The following is a 25,579-nucleotide window of genomic DNA, read 5'->3' on the forward strand; positions in this document are numbered from 1 at the left end:
CATGTGGCTGTACTTTGCCACATGAAGGACTAATGCCATAGACAATTTAGGACACAACGACACATTCAACCACAAAATGAAAGTTTCACAAACATTTATGTCTGGGGTCTGAGGTTCAGCCCCTGGACTTGCCAGGAGGAGGGGATGGGAGGCAGCCGGGAGACAGGTTCCCAGCCACCCCAACAGACACCTAGGGCCCAAGCCCACCGGCACCAGAGGGAGGGAAAGAAGCACCCAAACCTCAGAGGGTTAGATGGGGCAGGTGGAAGCCAGCTAGCCCCACCCCTCAGTGGAAGGCTAAGAGCCCAGGCAGGGAGAGTAGGGGCAGTCAGGAGGAGATCAGACCAGAGGAAGAAAGCTCAGGAACCAGGGACAGCCAGCTAGCAGCAGGACAGCCAGCAACCTTACCTGCAGTAGAGGAAGGGCAGCATAGGGCCACGCCCCAGCCTGCAAGCAGGCTAGAAGAAATCATCCAGAACCAGGTGGGGCTGAAAGCAAAGCAGCCGCAGGTAGGGCTGCCTGAGGCCCTTAGTAGAGAGCGCTTGGCAGCCAGCCAAGAGAGCACAGCTGTAGCTGCCCAAAGCAGCCAGACTAGCTACCTCAGGTGCAGCTGCTTGAGGCAGCCAAGGCTAGAGGGCAAACGAGGGGTGTGGCTGGCAGATGGAGCCAGGAATGAGGGACAGGATATAAGGGAAGTCCACCCACAGGGTGGGGTGGGTTGTTTGCTGTGTAGGAGTGTGGTGGAGAGAATGAATGAGAGAGCAGTGGAGAGAACTGGGACTGACAGCTGGATGGGGACCACTGTCATGGAAGGCAGCTGGGACAAGGTCAGGTTAAAGGGGCCTGCGAGTAGACTGAGAGGGTGTGAGATACCCCCCTTCTTTCACAGAACGAGCTCCTGCATATTCTCTGAAGGTCCTTTAAGGCTGAAGTCAGGCAGGCCAGCATCTCACAGGGGGGCGCCCTTGGCAGAACCTGACAACTTTTTTTCTTGTTAATGGCGGTGAGGGGGGGGGAGAGATGCGTTTCCATGAGAGAACCAGAAGGTTAATGGAGTTGCTAATCACTCTCACATCCTTCTCCAGAACCTCTCTACCTTGGTTTCTCCCCCATTTTCAGTTCCAACACTGGAAATGAGGGATAACAGTTGAGTCAGGAAGGGCTTGTAATGGAGGGGATATTAAGTACCTCCATCCTACCAGTCAATGTTATCTTGCAAATGCCAGAATTTTCATTATGAGGCAAACTTGGATATGGAAACACCATATTTGCCCTGCAATGTATAATTCTGCCATGTGATATTAAAAATAAAGCGAAGCATGTGCTAAATACATAGTCTGGAAAGGCGGAGGGAAGGAATGAAGAAACTTGTAGGCATCAAGAGATTTCTTGCTACTGTTGAGCAAAATTTGAGTCCAGTTACACCATAAAGACCAACAAGATTTCCAGGCTAGAAGCATCTGAGGGTCAAAGCCCCCTTCATCAGATATCTGACAAAGGGAGCCTGGACTCCTGAAAGCTGATCCCCTGAAATCTTGTTGGTCTTTAAGGTGGTACTGGACATAAATCTTGCTCTTCTACTGCAGACCAACATGGCTGCCCACCTGAAACTTGCTATTGCTGGTTAATAACAATTCTAATTTTACCAAGGATATACCCACAGTTCAGTTTGTTTTCTTCACCATTATCTATCATGAAAATCCAGAGAGGTCTAGTGGCCAGAAGGTTAAGCTCTTAGAGGCTTATGCTCACATCTCACCTCAGTTTTCAGCCACTGGCTTGGGAAAGTATCCAGACTTAATTCTTCATCTATGCAAAAACATCCCTATCACAATGTTGCTGTGGATGTACCTTGAGTTTCAGCAACAAAGGCACATAAATACATATCTCTATATGTGCATAAATATGTAAATAAAGTGACTTCCACAATCACAACCTAACCATATTGCTCCCATTCAAGGGAGGGGTTGTTTCCTAGTTAGTATAGGGTTGCAGTGCTAGGCATTAGACAAAAATAAAATAGTTAAATATAAAACAAAGGGGGGTTGTAGGTGTGCAAACACATCCATCTCAAAGAAGCCTGAATTCTAGGCTTTGAATAATTAATGCAGGTCAATATGATATTACTGCTTTAAGTCCCTTTTTAGCAGAAATGCCGGATACATTTTTAAATAAATCAAATAAATACAAAGATTCCACCCCCTCTTATTTTGCTTAAACATACTCAGTTTTCATCACTCCCAGGCTTTATTTTCATAATGAGCTGTTTAGTGATAGGGAGGAAGAAATGAACATTTAAAAAATGAATGCTGACTACATATCAGATTTTGTACCATTATCCAATTTCATAGGAAACAGATACTCATGAAATTTTGTCTGGAGGGAAAAGGGTTAAGAACATCTCTCTTCCTTCCTTGGCACATCTTTCACTTCAGATTGCAGCCTCCAGAGTTGCATTTTGTTTTTCAAAAACCCTCTGGGAAAAACAACATGTAACTCAGCATCACCTGTTGTTTGGTCCTATAACACAGAGGCCTGACATGATGCTTCAAGTCCCACATAAAATTAAACACACTGAAGAGACTACTCAAATGGACTGCCCATGCCCCCTTTCCATTCACCTTATTATGGAGTATCGTATGCCACTATATAGATGAGATAAACTATTTGACCATGGTTGACTACAGACAAAGCATTTCCTATGCTATTCTATATGAATCTGGAGGACAGATTTCAACCCACATTTCTTTTCCCTCAGTTCATCACTTTGCTTTTCCTTTCCACTACCATAGTGGCAGCAGCAGTTTCTTGTGCTCTTTTCCATGTCTTGCAAAGTCCATCATTTAATCATCTCTGCACAGCTTTGGCATCCTGGCAAGAATCAGGAAGGCTCCCAGCCAAAGTACTTTTCTTGGCACCAGTCACTTGGAGCTCTTCCATTTTCACAGGCTTCCCACTGCCTGAAATATTGTGGGCAATTTGTCAAAGGCTGTATCATTGAGATACAGTGACAGGTATCTTTGATTAAAGGCTACTGAGATATTGCTGGACATCTGCTAGGCGAGAAAACCAGTGTTCTAAAATGAACCCATGAACCATTTCAGACTATTCACACTCCAAGAATGTGGCAAAATTCTAGTTCTGCTGTCGTGGCACTGACAATGCCTTCATGAGTCTGATGGAAATTCAGAAAAGCTGTTAAGAAACAAAGCTTAATTTCTATCCCCCTCATCCTCCAAAGAGCTCAGAGTTCCATACATGAAGTACTTATTATCTGACAACCATACTTGAGAATGATGAGAGGTGGCACAGGACTATCAAAATGTGGTCCAAACCAATCAAAATGCATCATGTGCAACTGTTAAATTTAAGGTGCAGGGTCTGATGGAACTTCTTCTGATGTGCTAAGAGTCGAGGAGCAGGTTGATGATGCCAGACCCACTTTCTCCTCGATGACTCCACAGTGTAATATCCAGCACCCATCAGGCTCAGTGGGGGCCCAGCAGCACCCTTTAAAAAGCCAAACACCCGCTAGCTTCAATAATAGTGGGCTCTTTAACACTCATCTGTCTGACAATCGGCTGTTTGATGGTTCCACCTTGGGGTGAGAAAGAGGAGCAGTAGGAGAGAGATTGATTCAAGGCTGCCACTGGTCCCTCATGGGTATGGCCATGCCCCTGTAGGGCTTCTGGGTCGAGAGATGCCACTGGACCTGCCCCAGGCCCAGCTAAGACCTCTAAAAAGCCTGAAGGAAGAGGCTGAGGAGCACACACCAGCTCAGGCTCACAACTCAGAAGGGAACAGAGCAGGATAGGGGTATGCACCCCCCCCCAAAAAAAATCAGTCGATCCAGATCTGAATTTCAAGGAAACCAAAAAAATTTAGTATTCCTGAAATCCAGATAAGATTCTCTAGCAAGATTAGAGAATCCCAAAATTATCTAGGAATTATTCCCAATAGGTGAAAATATCGGGGGGGGGGGATTTTTCAAGCAACCACTACCAAATTTGTAGGAAACCTGCTCCTGATTGTCCACTAAAGACCCCACGAGTTCAGAAAAATTGGATTTCAGGGTTCAGTTCTATGAGCCCCTGAACAACATGCTCCAGCCACTCTCCATTGTTTCCTATGGTGGGATAAATTCCAAACTGGCTCTCAGGGGAAAAAACACAGGGGCAATGCGACTACTGGCTAAAGACACAGTCCCAAAGTCAAGCTCAGCCCAGAGAAAACCCAACAGAACCAAACTGAATCAAGGAGGAATGGAATCCCCCCCGAATCAAAGTGAAGCAAGGGGACCAACATCAAACCAGAGAATTCTGTCAAACCAGCAAATTCCACCCAAACCCAACTGAAGCAAAAGACACTATTGCAAGCCCAGCAGAACCAGTGTCACTCACAGAAGCTAAGCAGAACCCAGGGCCAATAAGGGAACACCACATAACAAAACCAGGCAAGGGCCCACATTACCAGCCACACAGCACCAGAACCATCAAGCTCAAGGCAAAGGGCAAGCAAACATAGTTGCAACTTTGTATAAGGTGGATCCCTCCTGCCCTCAGAAAGTGAGGGGGGGCGTAATTCTGGGAAACCCAAGTCCTCCTCTCTCTGGTCTCTGCCCTCTGCTCTGCACCCTACAATGCCCCTCTCACTGGCTCAGTCTCAAGACAGAGCTGCAGGCTGCGGCAGCCCTTCATCACCCACCATCCTGCTCCTTCCCACCCCTGCAATGAAGAAATTTAACATTACACACAAGAACAGACAGCAAACAACTAACTCTTAATAAGTTAACATAGTAAAGCAAAGCACCCCAAACACCAATTAATTAAAAGCAATTAACAATTAATCTTGAAGCTTAGAAAACTGCCCCTTCCCCCTTTTACCTACCCCTTTCCTAACCCAACACAAAGCCAGCCAAAAAACAGGGTGGGGGAAGAGTCTTAGGGGGACTCAAGAACCAGGTGAAGTCAGGTGGCTCTCCTCAGGCAGGCAGCATAACAGCAGCAAGACTGAGTAGCAGGAGAGGCAAGTAAATCTAGTAATACAAGATAAAGAGAGCCGGCCAGAGCAAGCAAGAGCAGCCAGCAGCCATAGTCTCTTCAGAGTCTCAGATCCACACAAAATGGACTCTGCTCTGAGACAAGCCTGATTTTTTAACTCCTTGTAGGCAGTTTGAAAAAGGTTCTCGCCTTTTCAAGACTCCCCATCGGGCACATAACAAGACTTGCACTGATGGACCATCCAGACCAAGACAGAGCAAAGGAGGCAAAGTGCCAAATTGGTAGCATACAACCCCAGCCTGAATCCAGAACAGTGCTCTCAGAGTAGTACTGCTTCACAGGATCCTGGCCAAGACACAGCACAGACTTAGGTGCCTCAACACTTGCCAGCAAATGCAGCTGAGCCAGATTAACTCCCAGTCTATTTAGGCTGAGGCTTGAGACGGTGCCATCGCTGGCTCAATGTCTGTTATGCACACACCCGTGCTCCAGCCTACACGCCAAAGCCTAGTCAGCCAAGCCTGAGGCATTTCTCCAGAGGTAACTAGACTTGGCCTGCCTGCAGACTGCTGGACACCTGGGAGAGAGGAAAGGATGATCAATTTTCAGAAGTCCATGGTGCTGCTGGATTGACAGCTATGCTGTGTCTCCTGTAATAGCTGGATTCCCCGGCTGTGCATTCTAAGTTGCCTTCCTTCTGCATCTTTCCCTCTCTATAAAAGAGAAGAACCCAATGTGGGAATAACAGCATTCTCCACTCAACTCTCCCCTGAAGAGGCAGGAAACTACACTTGCTTTACTGTTGGAGCCTCAGCTGTGAGACTTCCTCATTCTTTTGGTTTGAATTGTTGTTTCCCCCAATCCACTCTTGATTCTAACTAATACAGGATTTGCTAATGGTGCAAACACCCTGAGGTCAAGCTACAGTCTGGCTTTGGGTGCTATGAATATGGGCCTTCTATCCGTACCTCCTTTAAAAATCATACCTCATCATGCACTGAGGAACCTAAAAATTGTAGCCCCCTTTACAGTTGTATGAAAAAGCTGCTTAAAAGTCCAATTAGAAGAATGGAGTAAACAACATCCTTTTGTGCCAGGTTCCTGAGGGACACAGAGTGCCTCCTGTAGTACAATTTGAGACACTTATAGCCCAGGGATGGTTCTATTCCATGAAAGCCCCAGCAAGAACCTGTGGATAATGACCCTAATCTGCCAAGGACACAGCAGTGCTATGTTGCATGCATTATCTCCTTCTGCTTGAACCTGTATAATTGGAGTTCCTAGCGGAGCACACCACTTGCCATGCTTCCGATAATGGCACACAAAATGGTGGTTAATGAAGCCAAAGTGAGCGTTCTGGCTTCCTGGTCAGGACTGTCAAGCAGAAAGGCAGCAGAGAGTGAATCAAAAGGCCCCAGGGAAAAAAATTACTGGTTTCTTTTCCTTTCTTATAAATTAAACAAAACATAGCAAAATGTTTGGCCCTTCCTCTGTTGTCTCATTATTCTCTGATAAAAAGCAAAGAAAGGAACTATCCTGCATGAAGAAGGAAAATAAAGTTTTAAAAGGTGAACAAAAAGTATAGAAAATAATTAAAGAGGACGAAAGGAAAAGAAATACTTACGATCAGAGCTGAAGTCATCTACTAAAATGATTTCCTGAATCAGGTTGGCAGGGGTGCGATTCAGAACACTAAAAAAACAAACACACACACACATACATTTTGACTGCCATTCTAAATAAAATAGCACCTGCTAGTAGCACTAATACAACAAGGATTCTGATCAGAGCTCTGCATATAGAATAACTCTTTCAAAATTCAACGTGCTCTGCTCCACTATGATCAGGTCTAGCCCCATTTCTTATTAAAGCTGTGTCCACACATCTGGCCAATTCACTTCCATATAAGAGGAGCAATTTTTTAAAAAAATGTTCTGTTACGTCCTAGTGAATTCCTGTCTGCACAGTTCACATGTGGAAAGATCAGCAAAAAAATTCTTAGAAAAAGCCACAGTTCCTTCAGCTTTAGTAGCCCGCCCAGCAATATGGAGATTTCAATGGGCTTAGACTGGAGTAACTCTGCTTAGGATTTCACTGTTAATGTATGGAACACACTAAAAATGTTATATTTATGATGTATTGTTTAGAGGTTCTGATTTCCCTGGGATGTCTTCCCAGATATGGTGCAGAACACTCCAGATGTTCAAGTTGTTACAGGGTATATCTTATGAAAAATAGCTGGTGCAGACACACCCTGAGTGACAGCCATTTTGTACAGAGCAAGGGGTGCCAAATGAACAAGCAGTTCAGGAGAGACAGCTGTCTCCTGCACTGTGAAAGTAGACAAATGATTTGTGAGCTGCAGCCGTTCCCTTCAAATAACAATAGCTCCCCAAAAGAAAGCCATTCAGGACTGTGCTTTAAAGTTTCTGGCACATACATATCTTCTCATTTTTTCTGAAGTCCCTTTGCTTCTTGGCAGAAGTTTAAAATTCAGTGTATGTACACTGAAAACAAATGATCTACAAGTGCTGTAAACTTAGGCCTACAGCTTCTAGCCAAACATTCAGCTGTAACCACAATGGACTAGAAGACTCACAGTTTGAAATGTATCACAGATAAACTGGATCTGTGTGACCTGCACTGACATTTACAGCCAGACTTAAGGTTATGTTTAATGCTACTTTTGCCTATTTGCATTCTAAACATTTATTTAAGACTAGCTTGATGCCTGTGCTTCGCTACGGTATTTAACTACTTTAAATCCAGTTGTAATATTTATGGGTAAGTAATGTTTTTGGTTTGGGGGTGGTGGTGGGTTGAGTTGGTTTTGTACTATAATAGCATAGTACCTGAGCTTCACAAAAGTGTTTGAATAAAGCGAAGCATGTTGATGCCTAAAACTGAAGAAGTGAATTTCGAAATGTAACATTTATTGAAGAGATTTTTAAAAGGAAAAGATTGTAGTGCAATTAATAAAGTGAAAAATACGTACAACTTTTTTTTTTTTTTACTAAAGGACCTCTTTGTAGACCTCATTGGTGATTTCCCTCTCAGGATCACCAGGCTGCTGGGTGAGCTCACTCTGGAGCAGGCCACGTGGAAGTGCCCTTGTGAGAAGCACTCCTCCCTCAAGTCAATTTCTGCCACCTTCAGTATCTGCCCCTGGGACTTGTTGGCTGTGATAGCAAAGCAGACCTTGAGGGGGAACTGCAGTCTCTTAAACTCGAAGAGGTTATCTGATGGTATACGTGGTATGAACAGTGAATCCCCTCGACCACTGCTGATGAACAATGTGGCCTCAATGATGTTCCTGTGGAGGGCTTTCACTCGTAGTTTGGTGCCATTGCAGAGTTTGGGTAGGTTGAGGTCCAGAGCAGCATCACTGGAGCCTCCACTTTGAGGAGAAGCTTGTGGTCTGGGAAGCCAGGAGGGTTGAGCATGTTGAGGAACTCCATGGGGTAGTGGACTGTGTCATCCATTTGCACCACTGAGTCCACAGATCTGTACTCCATTTCTGCCCCTTCGAGAGAGTTGTTTAATTATGGCAGCCTTGTAATTCTTGGGGGTTAGAATGGCATGCTTGCACAGCCCGTCCATGGACTTCTCCATGATAGTGACGATATCAGGGTATATCGTGGCTGTTAGGTCTGCTAGGGTCGTCACTGCTGTGCCCAGGCCTACAGGGATGGTCACCTTTCCCTTGGACTCAGGACTTACTGGTACTTGGCCACTGCTGTTCAGTGCAGCACAGGAGGAGGATGTGTATATTTCTTTGCCACATCTCTAAGTTGCTTCCTCCTTTTAGCATCGGGGTATCTTGCACAACGTCTGCCAGGAGGCTTCTTGGGGGCAGTAAGAGATGATGGCTGCAAGAGGTGCGAAGTGGAGTTGGACTGAGGGAGGGATGGTGTGGTGGGCACTTCGGCAGGTTCATGTGAGAGGTTCGCATTGAAATGGCCCCTAGAAAGGTCGTGCACCATCATCTCCCCATGAACATTTTAAAACTCAGTTGCCGTACTGATTTTTATATAAAATCCCTTTTCAGGAGTCTTGTACTGTCTTTCTTCAACTGTCTGCAGTTTCCTTTACCTATTTTTTACCTCAGAACACAGAGTCCCGCAGCTGACCCATCAGCCTGCCAGCCACAAAGGAAAGCCAGACCCCACAGGGAGATGGGCAACCCTAGACTGGAAAGTATATTTTTACCTCAGGACACATTCAGTGACTCCCGATAGCAAGTATATATACTCTTTAGAAAGTTGGAGAGATGACCAATCAAGGCCGCATATGCAAATGATCTCAGGAAAGAGTGGCAGTTGGCGGCGGGGGGGGGGAGGACCCTGCCAGCCACACAGGGAAGCTGTATTCCTATGGGAAAACACATTTTACCCCTTTTTACCCCCTTAGGGGGCAAATTTCTTAAAATCCCTTCTTAGTGAGCCCCCACATCATAAAAGCAATGTCCTGCCAATTTCACGTTTCTAGTTCCAGGGGTTTAGGCTAGGCATTGATGAGTCAGTCAGGACACTTGTCTTTATATATATAGAAAATGACAAGAATCTATTGCAGATGTGCCTCCTTGTTCTAGAGTTTGTATGTTCACATGTACTAAAGCATATATTGTGCAACAAATTCTGGCTACTTTCCTAGATCCATTGTCATGCCTCAGGTGGGGTGGGCCACCTTATGCTGCCACCACTCTGGGATTTAGGATCCCTTGGGAAGGCCCAGAGTACCCTCCCAACCCTTCTGACCTCCGTACTTTGTCCAATAAACAGGAGTGAGGACCCAGCAGAGAAACAACAAACAAAAGAGTTTATTTTACAAGGAGGTCAGTTAATCAAACAACGAACAAACAAGCAAACAAGGTGCCTTAGCAACAATAGATGGGTGAAAGTAAAATAAACAAAAGGCCCTAGCGCAACTGAACTCACTGTCCCTCTGTCTGCCTGTCTTCTCACTCTACCTGGATGAGGGCCTCTTCCCCCTAGCAGAAACCTCCTCTGGCCTGCTCCCTGGGAGAAAGAACACAGGCTTTTTTCCTCCCAGACTTATATAGCACCAGCCCCCTGTGTTCTGATTGGCCAAAAAGGGCGCCAAAACATCCCAGGGGTTCCTGGGAATTGTAGGCAGGCCTACTCCCACTGCTAACAGGCTTCTGAGGCCTTGCTGGGCCTTCCTGGAACAGCCAGATCATGACACCCACCCCACCCGACCAGACCAAATCATGGGGTCCAGACATCCGGATCCCCATTGATGCAGTCTGCAACCAGGGATCTGGACTGCGGTCTGTCAACCTTTAAATCAACATTAACATTTTACATCAACAGATGATAACAATTTGTAGTAACGACACGAGACAGGGTCTGGATGCAAAGTCTGTCCCTCCAACATGGAGGCGAGAGTTTTATTCACTTGTATTCAGGAACTCCCGGATGCCCAAATATGGCTATTACAACAGTTACAAGTTACACATTCCATTCTCAGCCAACTAAGTGTTCAGACTTTTGTCTTATCTAGGAAGCATGACGGAAAGAAAGGTACATCATGAGCCTCTGAGCATAGGAGAATGTTACTTAGAGCGTATGGGAGTATTGTGCTCTGTGAATGGTGAGAGACTTAATGTTACACATTTAAACTACTCCCTGAGTCTTCCCGTGTGGCATGCCAACTGACCAGGAGATCAGGAATGTAGAAATGTAAAGAGCAATTAATGGAGGCTGTGTGGCATGCCTACTCCAGCCTACAACAATTGAACCACATAAGATTACCCATCCTTGCAGGCTCTCCTGGACAAGGCATCTGCAACCTTGTTCCCAGAGCCTGCAATGTGCTCCACCCTGAAGTCAAAGTCCTGCATGGCCAGGCTCCACCACAGGAGTTTTGGATTAATTAATTTGGCAGTCTGAAGCCACTGTAGGGGAGAGTGATCAGTTTGAAGCAGGAAATGTTGGCCTCATAAGTATGACCTGAATTTCCCCAAGGCATAAACAATAGCATAACACTCTTTCCCAGGGATTCTCCAGCCAGCTTCCTGCTCAATGAGCTTTTTATTCAGGAAAGCAACTGGATGTTGCTCCTGATCTGGCCCCTCCTGTGACAAAACGGCCCCCACTCCAAGTTCAGAAGCATCAGTGGTGAGGACAAAGGGTTTGTCAAAGTCTGGAGCCCTCAAAACTGGTCCTGTCACCAGCGAGTTCTTCAGACTGTCAAAGGCATGTTGGCATGCCTCTGTCCATTGCAGTTTCTCTGGCTTCTTCTTGCCGAGGAGCTCAGTCAGTGGCAAGGCCAGTTTGCTGTAGTCAGGGACAAACTTTTGGTAGTAGCCAGCCAACCTAAGGAAAGACCGGACCTGAGCCTTGGGAACTGGCCAATCCTGGATAGCCTCAACCTTGGCTTGCCCAGGAAAGACGGTAACCATCCCTATCTTGTGTCCCAAATGTTATTTAGTTTAAACATATCTGGCACTTTTTTGCCTTTAAGGTAAATCCGGCTTCCTTGATTCTCTCCAGCACCTGGTGAAGATGCTCCAAATGCTGCTCCCAGCTTTGAGAGAACACAGCCATGTCATCCAAATAGGCCACAGCAAACCCTTCCAGTCCTCTCAAGAGTTTATTAATAGACCTCTGGAAGGTTGCTGGGGTATTTCTGAGCCCAAATGGAAGTATATTAAATTCATACAGCCCTTTGTGAATCACAAAGGCAGACCGTTCCGTGGCCTGCTCATCAAGCTCCAGCTGCCAGTAATCTTGAGTGAAGTTCAAGGTGGAGATGTACCTTGCTGAAGCCAACTGGTTCAGCAGGTCTTCGATGTGAGGCATTGGATATCAATCAGGCCTTGTGTCAACACAAAACCAGATCTCTCCATTCGTTTTACCTACCAGCACCACCGGTGATGCTCAGGCGCTTTCGGAAGGCCTGATAATTCCTGCTGCCAGCATCTCTTCTAGCTCCCTCTCGATGGTTTGCAGCTGGATTTGGGGAACTCTGCGAGCTCTTTCAGCCATGGGTGGCTCATCTCTTGTGAAGATGGAGTGTTCTGCAATTGCAGAGTGACCTGGTCAAGAGGAGAATTGTCTGCAAACTCACCACACAGTTGCCTAGCCTCTTCCTGCTGGTCCTTAGACAGTAAGGGAGAGTAGGTGAGCTCTTCAACCCTGCCATCACTGGGAAGTCCCATGCACATGTCCTCAGGACTCCCGAACTCCTCTGTCAGCTTTGGGATAAGATGGCAAGCAATAACTTCCCGAGAATGATAGGGCTTCAAGGATTTAGCTTGATAAACCTGGGGAGGAAGGTCTGTGTCTGGTGACTGGACTACATATTTCACCTCCCCCATGCGGTCCTTGATCTGGCAAGGCCCCTCCCAGGAAATGTCAATTTTATTGCTCTTTATAGTCTTCAGTACCATAACTAAGTCACCAGCTTGGTAAACCCGCTGCCTGGCCTTTTTATCATACCAGGTTTTCTGTTTACCTTGGGTTTCATGCAGCTGATTATGGGCTAGCATTAAAGCTTCCTTTAGGTAGTTCTGAAGCTTGTCCACAAAGTCCAAAACATTAGTCTCTGGGGAAGGTATGGAACCCTCCCAGTGGTGTTTCACCAATTCCAAAGGTCCACGGACTTCCCTTCCATAGACCAGTTCGAATGGGGAGAATCCCAAGCTGGGGTGTGAAACTGCCCGGTAGGCAAAAAGGAGCTGAGGCAAAGCCAAGTCTCAGTTGTTGGAATGGGCGGCTACAAACTTCTTAATTATCTCCCGGAGGGACCCATTTGATTGGTGATGATAGGGAAGAGTCACTAAGTGCTGAACCCTGTGGCTGTGCCACAGCCTCTCCATCACCCCCGAAAGAAAATTGGTCCCAGCATCTGTGAGAACCTCTAGGGGCCAACCCACCCTTGCAAATATATTTGCCAAAGCTTGGCAAATAGCATTGGCATCGATACGGCTAAGAGCCACAGCTTCTGGCCAGCGAGCTGCAAAGTCTACAAGAGTCAATATATATTGTTTCCCCCTCAGGGTTTTATTCGGCAAAGGCCCCACCACATCAATAGCCACTCTCTCGGAAGGGGGTACCAATCAAAGGTAGAGGCTGAAGTGGGGCTTTACCCTTATCCAGGGCCCTCCCCACAGCCTAGCATACCTTGCAGGAGTGGTCAAACCTGGCAATGTCCTTGCCATCCCCTCCCAATAAAACTGCTGTCTCAGCTGGTCTTTGCTTCTTTTTATGCTCGAATGGCTGCCAGGGTGATCATGAGCAAGGTTCATGAGTTAGAGGTGATGTTGGACCTGTACCACCAACTGACAATGCGGCTTCCAGTCACTCTGGTCATCTGGTCGAAAAGACTCATGGTACAGCAGGCCTCTGCCCATCACGAACCAGGATTGGGTGACTGCACTGAGGGGATGCCTGTTCACAGGCTTCCTCGAGACTTGTGTCTTCCTCTTGCTCTTTCTGGAAAGCAGCCAAGGTCACTGGAGGAGACTCTACCTCTTTAGGTGTTGCCACAACGTCTGGAGGAGTCACTGGTGCAGATTCAGCTGGCTGCAGCTTCTTAGTCTGGCTGCGGGTTAACACCCCTACATAGTTTCCGGCACATCTGCCAAGTTCCTCTGGAATGTCTGCAAAGTCTTTCAGAAATTGCATGTACACATCTCCCTCTGGCTCGGCCTCAGGTTCTATAGACCTTAGCTCGTGTTCTTCTGGTTCCTGGAGCACATGCTCTGTTAAGTCTTCTCCCACAAGCATGGCTACTGGGGTATAATCGTGCACAGCAACTTTCCAAAGTCCATTCCGACCTTCATAGGTAATCGGTATCTGGGCGACGGGCAGCACAATACCTTCTGCTTCGTGCAGGCGCCTTATCCTCCTTTCTTCTCCCAGGAGAAGGTACTTGGGATCGATGAGAGCGATGCACGGTAGCCAGGAGAGAAGCAGTATTATCTCACCAAGCAGCAACTTCACAGCCATCCACCATGACCTTCTTCTGATGGTGCTGGGGAATATACTCTGGATCAAATGCAGGCGAAGTAATTGGAGGCCTCTCTGGGATCATGTGGTGCATGTCAGTCCCGGCTTCGGGGCACTTATTCTGAAAATGGCCCAACTAGTTGCACGTAAAGCACCGTGGCACCTTCTTCTCCACCGAGAAGCCGGGGCGACTTCCCGCCAGCATTTGGGAAAACAGGTTGCTGGGACAGCTGTCCTTTTTCTTCTGGCTGCTTTCTGGACTGGGGTAGGGACTTAGGAGACTCCCTCTTATGCCAGTCCTGATGAATGCTGTACCTCTGCCCTCTGTAGGCTTCAGCCAGTCATTCCGCCCACTGGCCTGCTTCTTGAAGGGTAGAAGGACTCTTGTCCACAAGCAGGCACCAAATGTGCTCAGGAAGAAGATTCAGGAACCAGTCAATGCACATCAGTGCCTTGACATCAACCAGGGTCTTGGTTTCTGCAACTTCTACCCACAAGTCATAGGCTTTTCCCAGTCTGTGTATTAACTGTGGGTAGGACTCTTTACCTTCAAGCCTGATCTCTCTGAAGTGCTTTCGGGCCCCTTCCTTGGTGAATCCCACTCTCTCTCTCTCACTCTTTGCTTGAACAGCTTGTAATCTGTTCTCTCTTTGCCTTCTATCTGGCCAGACACTGAAGCCAGGACACCACTCAAGTACGGACTCAGTTTTTCCATGTAGTGCTCAGGAGGGACCTTGTAGTCAATGCAGACTTGTTCAAAATTCTACAGGAAGGCCTCGGTGTCCTCGCCTTCCTTGTACATGGGGTACTTCCAATGGTCCTCTTTCACTGTGGCATCTGGAGGAGGCAGACCCTTTGCGAGCTTAGCCATCTCAAGCTCATGCCTCATTCTCTGTTTTTCCAGGTCTATTTTCTCTAGTTTAAGGTCTGCCTGCTTAAGTTACAGCTGGAGACGCAAGACCTCTTCACTTGGGGGCTCCATTGTTCTGGCTGTCTCTTCCTTCTCAGACATGGGCCCAGCAGCCCTTGCTTGGGTCTTGCTTCTAGGAACAAGCACATCCTCTGATTTTGTCTTCCCAGTTCGGAGGCACATGCACTACCTATTCTAGCCTCACTATCCAGTTGACCTGACAGCTAAAACATAAATAACCCCTAAACATAAAACACCTCTTTCACCACACTTTTACCAGACCCTTACTTGGTCTTGCAAGCACCTTCAGCAAATGTGACTTCCTTAAGCCAAAAGCAAAAAAAAATGTTTTTTTCCCATCAAAGCCAAATGTCACTCTGCCTTATCAGGGTCCAAAATCAGTCCATCCCACCGCTACAGCCACCATATCATGCCTCAGCTGGGGTAGGCCACCTTATGCTGCCACCACTCTGGGATTTAGGGTCCCTTGGGAAGACCCAGAGTACCCTCCCAACCCTTCTGACCTCCATACCTTGGCCAATAAACAGGCATGAGGACCCAACAAACAAAAAGATTTATTTACAAGGAGGTCAGTTAATATCAAACAAACAAGCAAACAAGGTGCCTTAGCAACAATAGATGGGTGAAAGTAAAATAAACAAAAGGCCCTAGCGCAACTGAACTCACTGTCCCTCTGTTTGCCAGGCCTGTCTTCTCACCCTACCTGGATGAGAAAGTACCTACCTCTCCCCCTAGCAGAAACCTCCTCTGGCCTGCTCCCTGGGAGAAAGAACACAGGCTTTTTTTCTCCCAGACTTATATAGCACCAGCCCCCTGTGTTCTGATTGGCCAAAAAGGGCGCCAAAACAGCCCAGGGGCTCCTGGGAATTGTAGGCAGGCCTACTCCCACTGTAACAGGCTTCTGAGGCCTTGCTAGGCCTTTCTGGCACAGCCAGATCATGACATCCATTTTTAAGAACAGGAATATGAGTAAGAAATATCGCAAGTGTTATTTAGCAGTAAACAATTATTCAATAATGTAGTAATACTTCATCAACCTTCATTATGTTTACCTTGCCAGTATTAGTGATTCATAGAGCACAAATACATTAGTATTCACCAACAGTAAATGTCACTATCATATCTGACATACCTGATCATCTTTAATTTCTGCAATCCAATTTACAACTGGATCTCTTATACAATAGTCATAGATAATCTTCTGCTCCCCCTCAATAGCATGCTCCCTGACAGGGGTTCAATGCTCCCTATCCTGAGCTGCTAACATAACACCAACTATCTTGTCCCACAGATAGCATTTCCAAGTCCTCTCTCTCCAAGTCACTCACCACCAAGTTATTGATGGTCAACAGATCCACCCATGAATGAGTGGCCTTTGTTTTCTCATCCTGCAAGGTCAACCACTACAGGTTTTCAAATACTCTCATCAGTTGCTGCACCTTCTCCTATATGATGCCGAGATCTCAGGCAACTGAAGGCCTTCTTAGTCACAGTGCTGAAATTTTGGAACTCCCTTCACAGGAAGAGTTGTCAGTCCCCTTCTATCAGTGTCTTCCACCAGTAGATGAAGATTTTTGTTTTCTTTGGCATTCCCTCACTAACTCTTATTAGCTTTCCTTGTTGGCGGTTTTTGCTTTATTTGTTTTGAATACTGTACATATACTTGTATCTTAAATGCTTTTTAATGTTTGAAATGTTTTAGTGTTTGAAATGTTCATCACATTGCAGACTCTAAATTGGATGGAAAGGCAGCACAGAAATGTTTTAAATAAATTGATTAATCAACTGGCAGCCTTAGAATTGCTAGTTGAAGACTGGCAACCCCCAGGAGACTGTGGTGGTGGAGAGTGACTCACCTAAATGGTGTCCTGTGAGGCCACTTCTGGCTGCATAACCAGAAATTAGAGTGCTGCATTGCGGAACTCTAGGATTTCACCAAAGATCTATGGAAAATGGCAGTTACACAGCCAGAAGAGATGTTGCATTCTTCCTGTCACTGTATCAAGTGGCAGCAAGAACCAAGGTTGAGATAGGCAATTGCCCACCAAAGCGGGTTGCCTGGCATCCCCAGGCAGCCTGCAAATTAATTCTATCATCAGTTTGCTTCCAGCTTCCACTAATCAAAACAGTAAATATTACTATTCCTTAATATATAATGGTTTGCTAGGTGCTGTACAAAACACAGGCATGATGAAGACTTCCGGTTTGGGATCCATGAAGGTCTAATGCAGCTCTAAGAGCTGAGCTGTCCGGGCTGCTGTTTTGGAGGCTAGAGGGGCGAGGATTTGCCTGTAGCCAACTGTTCTCAGGTGGAGAACAGGCGGAGAACGCTCAAGAACCTGAGGGCACGTTGATCTCAGGCGAGGGGGGGTCCTGCGCAATGGACTCTCTCCCGTCCCTTGAGGTCCCACCCGAAGAAAGGTTTTGCCAAGATCTCTACAGCAGTTTTGGAGCCAATTTGGTTGGCATAAGACCTGCATGCCCAAGCTTCATACAGGGACAAGGGGACTTGAAGTGAATTGAATATAGAAACAGTGATTACAACCCGCGAAAACGACTAAGAAGGTAAAGATTACTATCTCTTGAAACGGGACAGATTGCTTTAAGAAACAAAGTACTAAAGGAAATTTAAAAACTGCCACAGATTGATTATAACAAGGGGAAGTTCCGGCAAGAAATTTTTTTTTAAAAGGACTATGTATAACGGAGTTAGTAGAGAAAAGCTGATTATTGTTTACATACCTGCGGAGAGTAAGAGATAGTGGACTGTGGGAAAGTCTCAACATCACGAGAACTGCTGTGTGTGGCAGAGGAACAGGAAATATGTCAGAACAATAGAGAAGCTGGAGAGAAGCGGCCTTTTCTATGTGACAGGAAGTAGAAGATCGCCATTTTGAAGAAGGGAAAGGTCGTGGCTTCAGCGGAAGAGGAAGTAGGCCATCTTGGATTAGAAGTATAGTTGAAATAACCATAGAGAAAAGACGCCCGACATTTTGGACTGTGTAAATGTGGTTTTTTTTTTCTTAAAGGAATAGATCAAATTTGGGACTTTTAAAAGTAAAAGTATATAAAGTTAAACGCCACGGAGTTAAGAAAAAGAGCGGACTCGTGGGAGCGAGGCAAACCTAGCCCCACAATGTCGAAAAAGGAGTGGCAAGCAGCAATTGAAAGTTTGGATAAAAAAGTTTCAGAAGGAAACAAAGAAGTTAAAGATATGATACAAGAGATGGCAAAAGAGTTTAAAGAGACACTTAAGAAGGAACTGGCGGAACTGACGAAAGGTATGGAAAAAATACAAAACAACTTGCAAGCCACACAGCAAAGAGTTAATGTAGTAGAAAATGCAAAATTGGGAAGTGAATTTGTGGCTGCTTCAAAAAAAAAAGAAAAAAGGTGTGGTGTTGTATAGAAAAGAAGAATTACAGCCAAAATTAGTAGTGAGCGATGTGGAAGCCAGATATTTAGCAGTGGAAATTATGTGGAATTTAAAAAAGGTGTTGGTGATTGGAATATATGCACCTAATGGAGCAAAAGAAAAAAATTTTGAGGACTTGGGAAAACAACTGGATGAACTATCTTATGATCAGATAATTTTAGCTGGAGACTTCAATGGAGTTACCAACTTGGATGAAGATAAGAAATCAGGAACTGCACAAAAGAAAAGAGGATTATTTGGCATGGCAACTGAAGAAAAGAAAAGAGAAGAGAATCATAAATAAAATTTGTGAGGAGAATAAGACATATTTGGAACAGGCAGCCATTAGTAGAGCTTTTTTTAAATTTTATGCAAAGCTGTACCAAAAAACGGAAGTGAATAAAGACTCTATAACGAGATATTTGGAAAAGATGAAGCTCCCTGCAATTTCTGAAAGCTGGAGAGAAAAATTGAATAGGGAAGTGACGAGGAGGAAATAAAAGAGGCAATTCAGTCAACAAAATTAGGAAAGGCACCAGGTCCGGATGGACTAACAGCTAAATTCTATAAAGTAATGGCTAATGAACTGGCGCCTTTCCTGAAAGAAGTGATTAATGGAGTCATGAGAGATCAGAGGATCCCCGATACTTGGGGAGAAGCTAATATATCATTGATTCCTAAGGAGGGACAGGATTTGACCAATGTTAAAAATTATAGACCAATTTCGTTGCTGAACAATGATTACAAAATCTTTGCGAAGATTTTGGCTGAGAGAATAAAAGGATGGATGTCTGAATTTATTGCGGAGGAGCAAGCTGGATTTTTGCCAAATAGACAAATCAAAGACAACTTAAGGACAGTTATAAATGCTATTGAATACTATGACAAGCGTTGTGATAGAGAAGTTGGTTTCTTCTTCGCGGACGCTGAAAAAGCATTTGACAACTTGAACTGGGACTTTATGTTTGCCACTATGGAGAAGCTGCAAATGGGAGAAAAGTTCATACGAGCAGTGAAAGAAATTTATAGGGACCAGAGTGCAGCAATTGTGGTGAATGATGATGTGACTAAAAAATTAACAATAGGTAAAGGTACAAGACAGGGTTGCCCTTTGTCACCATTGTTGTTTATTTTGGTTTTGGAAATATTGATGATTCAGATACGGGAAGATGATGCAATCTGAGGAATAAAAATAAAAGAGTTTTCCTACAAGGTCAGAGCATTTGCGGATGATATAATGTTAATTGTGGACGACCCAATTGAGAACATGCCAAAGGTAATGAAGAAAATAAAGGAATTTGGAGATTTGGCAGGATTTTATGTAAATAAAAGGAAGTCAAAGATACTATGTAAGAATATGACTAAACAGAAACAACAAGAACTAATGGAAATAACGGACTGTGAAGTAACAAATAAGGTGAAATATCTTGGTATTAAACTAACTGTGAAAAACATAGACTTATTTAAGAATAACTATGAGAAATTGTGGATACAAATAGAGCGAGACTTGATAAAATGGAATAAGTTGAATTTGTCATGGTTGGGAAGAATTGCAGCAGTAAAGATGAATGTATTGCCAAGAGTGATGTTCTTGTTACAAACAATTCCAATTATCCGAGACTCCAAACAATTTGAAAAATGGCAAAGGAAAATATCGGACTTCGTGTGGGCAGGCAAGAAACCTCGTGTGAAAATGAAAGTATTGCAGGACGCTAAAGAGAGAGGTGGAATGCAGCTGCCCAATCTAAGACTATATCACGAAGCAATATGTTTGGCATGGATAAAAGAATGGATGACGTTGAAAAACCGCAAGTTATTGGCTTTGGAGGGATACAAAAAAACATTTGGATGGCATGCATATTTGTGGTACGATAAAGTAAAAGCAGACTCTATGTTTATACACCACTATATCCGGAGAAGCCTCTTCACAATTTGGAAGAAGTATAAAAATTACCTACAAGAAGGAACTCCTTCTTGGGTGGTTCCGTATGAAGTAATAGATCCGAGAGCTGTTGATAATGAGCAGCAATGTTTAACCTACAAGGAGATAACTCGAGTAGAATTTTCAAAATTGAGAATAAAAACAGAAGAAGAGCTGTCTCCATGTTATGGATGGTTTCAATATAGACAGATCAGAGATCTTTACCATTCGGACTGTTTGAAAGGAGGAATAAGAATGGAGAATTCAGAATTAGAAGATGTAATTTTTCAAGAAGGTAAAAAGGAAATTTCAAGGATTTATAAAGTACTTTTTAAATGGTTTACAGAGGATGAAACAGTAAAAGTCCAGATGGTGAAGTGGGCTATAAATTTTCACAAAGAAATAATGGAGGCGTGGGAATACCTGTGGAAAACGACTTTGAAGATTACAACATGTACAAGTATTAAAGAGAATGTCTACAAAATGATTTATCGTTGGTACTTGACACCAAAGAAAATTGCGCTAGGAAATATTAATATGTCGAATAAATGCTGGAAATGTAAAAAACATGAAGGATCATTATACCACATGTGGTGGACTTGTGAGGTAGCGAAGCAATACTGGGGAGATATAATTGAAGTAATTAATGAGGTTTTGCAAACCCAAATAAATAAGAACCCAGAATTGCTGCTACTGAACTTGGGAATGGAAGATGTCCCAATGCAGTATAGAACATTGTTATTTTACATGATTACAGCAGCAAGACTTTTATATGCGCAGAAATGGAAAGTACAAGAAATACCAACTACAGAAGATTGGATTTATAAATTGCTGTACATGGCTGAGATGGACAAAATGACAAGAAAACTTAAAGATCTTGATCCAGGACAATTTAATGCAGATTGGGAGAAATTGAAACAATATCTAGAAAAAAAATGGGACGTGAAAGGGGAACTGTGGCAGTTTGAGAATTATTGAAATGTAATAGAAGAAGAAGAGAGAAGTGACTTTACCGGGAAAGGGGGAATATAATTATAGAAATCTAAGCTACTATTGGGGTTATGATAAAAGTAAAAATTATAGAGTATTAAATAATAGATGTTTTACTATGGATACATAAGATATATAAGATTAAGCTAGCTAGATATTATGTACAATATATAGTTTAAGTAAAGAGTATATAATAGACATTTGAGTATAACAGTTACCTTATAGACTTAAAATAAGCTCAGAACAAGAAAAAGTAAAAGATGGGTGTGTAATAGAATATTAGAGTGTAAGTTAATATTAGAATCAGGAGGATTGTGGAAAGTAAAGAGTTTAGATAATTGGAAAGTAAAATGGATGTAATGTTATATTTTTAATATCTTGATTGCTAATATATATGATTATGCTAGCATTATTTTAGGTAGAATATATGGTTTACCTGAGGTATTTAAAGGGAAACTTGTACCATAGAGATATAGAGATATTTTTAGTAGAGATTTAATAAGCTTAGAGAAAAGAGTTTTAAGTGTGTGTTTAATAGGGTATATGAGATATTAAGTAATTAAGTAATAAAATAGACTAAGGGTTGGAAAACTGTTGGAAGTCAACTAAAAAGGGGGGAGGAAAGGGAGGGGGTTAGAAATAGACTTACAAGGGGGTAATGAATGTACTGAATGATATTATAATCTAATCCAATAAAAATTTTTTAAAAAAACAAAAACAAAACACAGGCATGATATAGTCCATGTGCATAGGGCTTCAAATCTACACGTGTACAAAGAAGATATCACTTATTGAACCTTCCAAAATGTGGAGACTGGCAGTATAGTAAAAATGAAAAAAAAACAATTAAAGGACTCATCAGCTGTTTTTAGATTTGCTAAAGAACTGAGCTGAGCCATACTTCAGTTTCTACCTCTGATCAATACATTTACACCCGTAAAGCTACCTTACACTGAGTCAGAGCATTGGTCTGTCAAGGTCAATACTTGGTAGGAGTTTTCCAGGGACTCAGGCAGAAGTCTTTCACATCACCTACTGTGTGTTATGTGCCATCAAGTTGCCTCTGAACTATGGTTACCCTCTGAATGAAAGACCTCCAAAACATCCTATCGTTGACAGACTTGCTCAGATCCTGCAAACAGGAGGAAGTGGCTTCTTTTATTGAGCCAAGCCATCTTGTTTTAGGTCTTCCTCTTTTCCTACTGGCTTCCACATCACCTACTACCTGATCTTTTTAGTTGACGACATCAGGCATTCAACCTGCTTGCAAGGCAGATGCTCTGTCACTGAGCCCCATCCTCTTACTTACTGTAACTAAATAATATGAGCAAATATTTATAAAGCCTTTCAAAGTCTTCAAATCTTTTTAACAGCCCTGCAAGAGAAATCAGCCTGTTATCATCCCCACTGTAGATGGAGGACTAAGCCTGAGAATGGCTTGCTGAAAACCACCTAGTGAGCTCACAGCAGAGTTGCATTTTGAGCCAGGGATTTCCCGATTCTGCTCAGGCTTTTGGCCACTACACTAGATCTACCTGGATGTTTATTTTTTATTTTATGTTATTTATGGTTTTCCTTTCTCACTGAGACTTAAGGTGGATTACTCAGTATAAGTCAATACAATCAATGGCTGAGACATTCAATAAACAATACAAGAGAGTATAGATCGCAGCAATTTGAAAACAAGCATAGATCCAAATACAGATATGAAACACTACAAAAGAACCGGTATCCCCTGGAGTTCAATAGACTGGTTGATTTTCACCACCTTTGAAGAAGAGGTCCCAGGGTATTTCAAGGACCACTAAAGGCGAGCATAGAAACTCATTAGGCGATTTGAATGATTCTGGCCTTAATGTTACTCGTCAATCAGACTCCCCAAAGTGACATTAAACTTCTGTTTGGGGAAACAACTCTGTAATCAGCTATAACAATTTAATTATATGTAATTGTCAACAGGTGCTAAATGAATGGCTAATTAATCAAAATCAAATCAGCCCCTTAATTGTCATAGAAGGCCTAATCCACCTGCTGTTCTTTTGGAAAGAAAGCAGTTCTGTATCAAAAGCATGGCCAGCTAGGCAGATGATGACTTTTCCCCACCCCACCCACTCGCCTGATTTTGCTGCAGTCCTGTTCAGGCTTGCAAGAAGCCTATACTTGGAACAGAACAGTCCTTTTCATACTTCATGTACCCCATAGCATTTTACAGTAATCACTTAGTGGTTGGGGCACTGGCTATGTAGGAGGCAGCAATTATACTCACAGTAATAATTCATGCCCAGCTTAGTGCATTCAGAACCATTTTATTGAGATACATGGGTTACCTCAAGCACCTTAAAAATGGCATTGGAGTTTTTCCATTTCAACCAGAAAACCAAAAATAACAAACCTGAGCAGAAGGGAAGGTTCTGCTTATACAATCTCAACAACAAGGTCAAAACAGCTAAGGAGCCTGAAAGATAAGGATTTAAAAGCCTGATACATAGATATATAATACTGTGGAACAGATACATAATGTTGTGGAACAAATAGCCTTCCTGGCTTTAGAACCACATATCTGCAGAACTGTTTCTTCTGCTATATTAGCAAAGCCTTCTGAAGGTATATTTATAAAGGGAATAGGGCTATAATATAATGGGCTGATTCAGGAGGGCATATTTATAAAAGGAACAGGTTTGTAGTAGATTCCAATGTTTACTGCATGTATTATCTTGCTCTTACTGCATTGTTTCTACTTTTGTGATTCCATTTTGTACATTATTTATATGCTATGTCTGGTAATTTTTTGCATTGATTTCTAATTTTTGTAATCCAAGTCCTATTATATTATTTATTAGCTGTCTTATACTATCTAACTGTAGTGTAGTTAGTATAATGTTTAGAATGTCAGACGAGGATCTAGAAGACCCAGGTTCAAATCTCTACTCTGCTGGTCTGGGGCCAGTCCCACTCACAGCCTAACCTACCTCATAGAGTTGTTGTGAAGAATGTAGGAGAGGAGAACTATGTAAGTTGCTTTGGGTCCCTATTGGAGAGAAAGGCAGGGTATAAATGAAACCAATAAATAAATAAAAATATTGTGTAATCTGCCTCAGACAGAAAGGTTGTCTATAGAATGCTCTGTTTTGTTTAACACAGGAAAAGCCTTTGTTTGCAAGCACACTCAACAATTAACCATATCAGAAAACAGTCCCCACAGTTAGGGTTGCCCACTCCAGGCTGGGAAATTCCTGGACACTTGGAGCCTGGGTGGCTTGGGTTTGGGGAGAGGAAGAACATCAGTGTAGGGGTGCCAAAAAAAATCAGGAAATCCAGATTCAGTATTCTAGAGTCCCCAAAAATTCAGAATTCTGGGAATTCTGAACCAATTTTCTAATTTGGTTCAGCTGAATCTGAGAACGTCAGTTTAATTTGGCCATTATTCTCTATGTGGAAATCAATCAGGGGGCTATCTGGGGTGCTGAATTAAACCAAATTACTTTGGTGGCTTGAATTCAGAATACCAAATCTGATTCAGTAGTCTCTATTTTCATAGTGAAGTATAATGCCATAGAGTCTACCCTCCAAAGCAGCCATTTTCTGCACAGGAAGTTGTTATTCCAGGAGATTTCCAACCACTACGTGGAGGTTGGCATCCCTATCCACAGGAAACTTTGTGTTTTGCAGACCTTTCTCCAATGTGAGGACTGTATCACTTAGGCTTGTTTGATTTGAACATGAAACATATACTTAGCAGACCTAGAATGGCATGGGGTGTTGCAATCCTGCAGTTAATCCCAGAGTTTCTGATAATATACAAAGTTTTAACCCACATGGTTAGAACAGTCTGAGTGATTACGTATCATCCTAGTGAAACACCTCCTAATGAGCAGGTGTTGCCTGAACAGTATGTAAGTACATAATCTTCCCTAAATATGTGGGTTTTCTACCATATCAGAACCACTGTGGGAACAACCATGGGAGACTGGCAACCACACCACTCTAGGAAAGGTATAAATCAGGCCACAGACATGTTTATCTTCTGGGGGTAGGATTGCCAGACTCCAGGTGGGACCTTGAGATCTCTCAGAATTACAACTGATCTCATACTATAGAAATCAGTTCCCCTGGAGGAAATGGCAGCTTTGGAAGGAGTCTCTATAGCATTATACACTACTGAGGTCCCTCCCCAGGGTCCACCCCTAAATCTCCAGGAATTTCCCAGCCCAGAGTTGACATTCCTATCAAGGGATGCTGCAATAATATTGCATCAGAATCTTATGTATGTCCCTGTTCAGTGCTGCCATGATTTTAGGATTACCTAACTCATTGAATAAATGGGGCATTTTCCTTGTGCACCAGAAG

The 25,579-nt window shown here is 43.6% G+C and overlaps 1 protein-coding gene across 1 annotated transcript in view; it reads right to left on the minus strand.

The window, feature by feature from the left end:
- GALNT16 (polypeptide N-acetylgalactosaminyltransferase 16) overlaps positions 1–25,579 on the minus strand; it is a 116,025-nt gene that overhangs the window by 70,148 nt on the left and 20,298 nt on the right. The window contains exon 3 of the mRNA XM_054972534.1: positions 6,625–6,692. Coding sequence (XP_054828509.1) covers positions 6,625–6,692 — 68 coding nt within the window. The remainder of the gene's footprint in view (positions 1–6,624; positions 6,693–25,579) is intronic.

The sequence above is a fragment of the Eublepharis macularius genome, chromosome 2, assembly GCF_028583425.1.
Source record: "Eublepharis macularius isolate TG4126 chromosome 2, MPM_Emac_v1.0, whole genome shotgun sequence".
NCBI classification, from domain to species: Eukaryota; Metazoa; Chordata; class Lepidosauria; order Squamata; family Eublepharidae; genus Eublepharis; species Eublepharis macularius.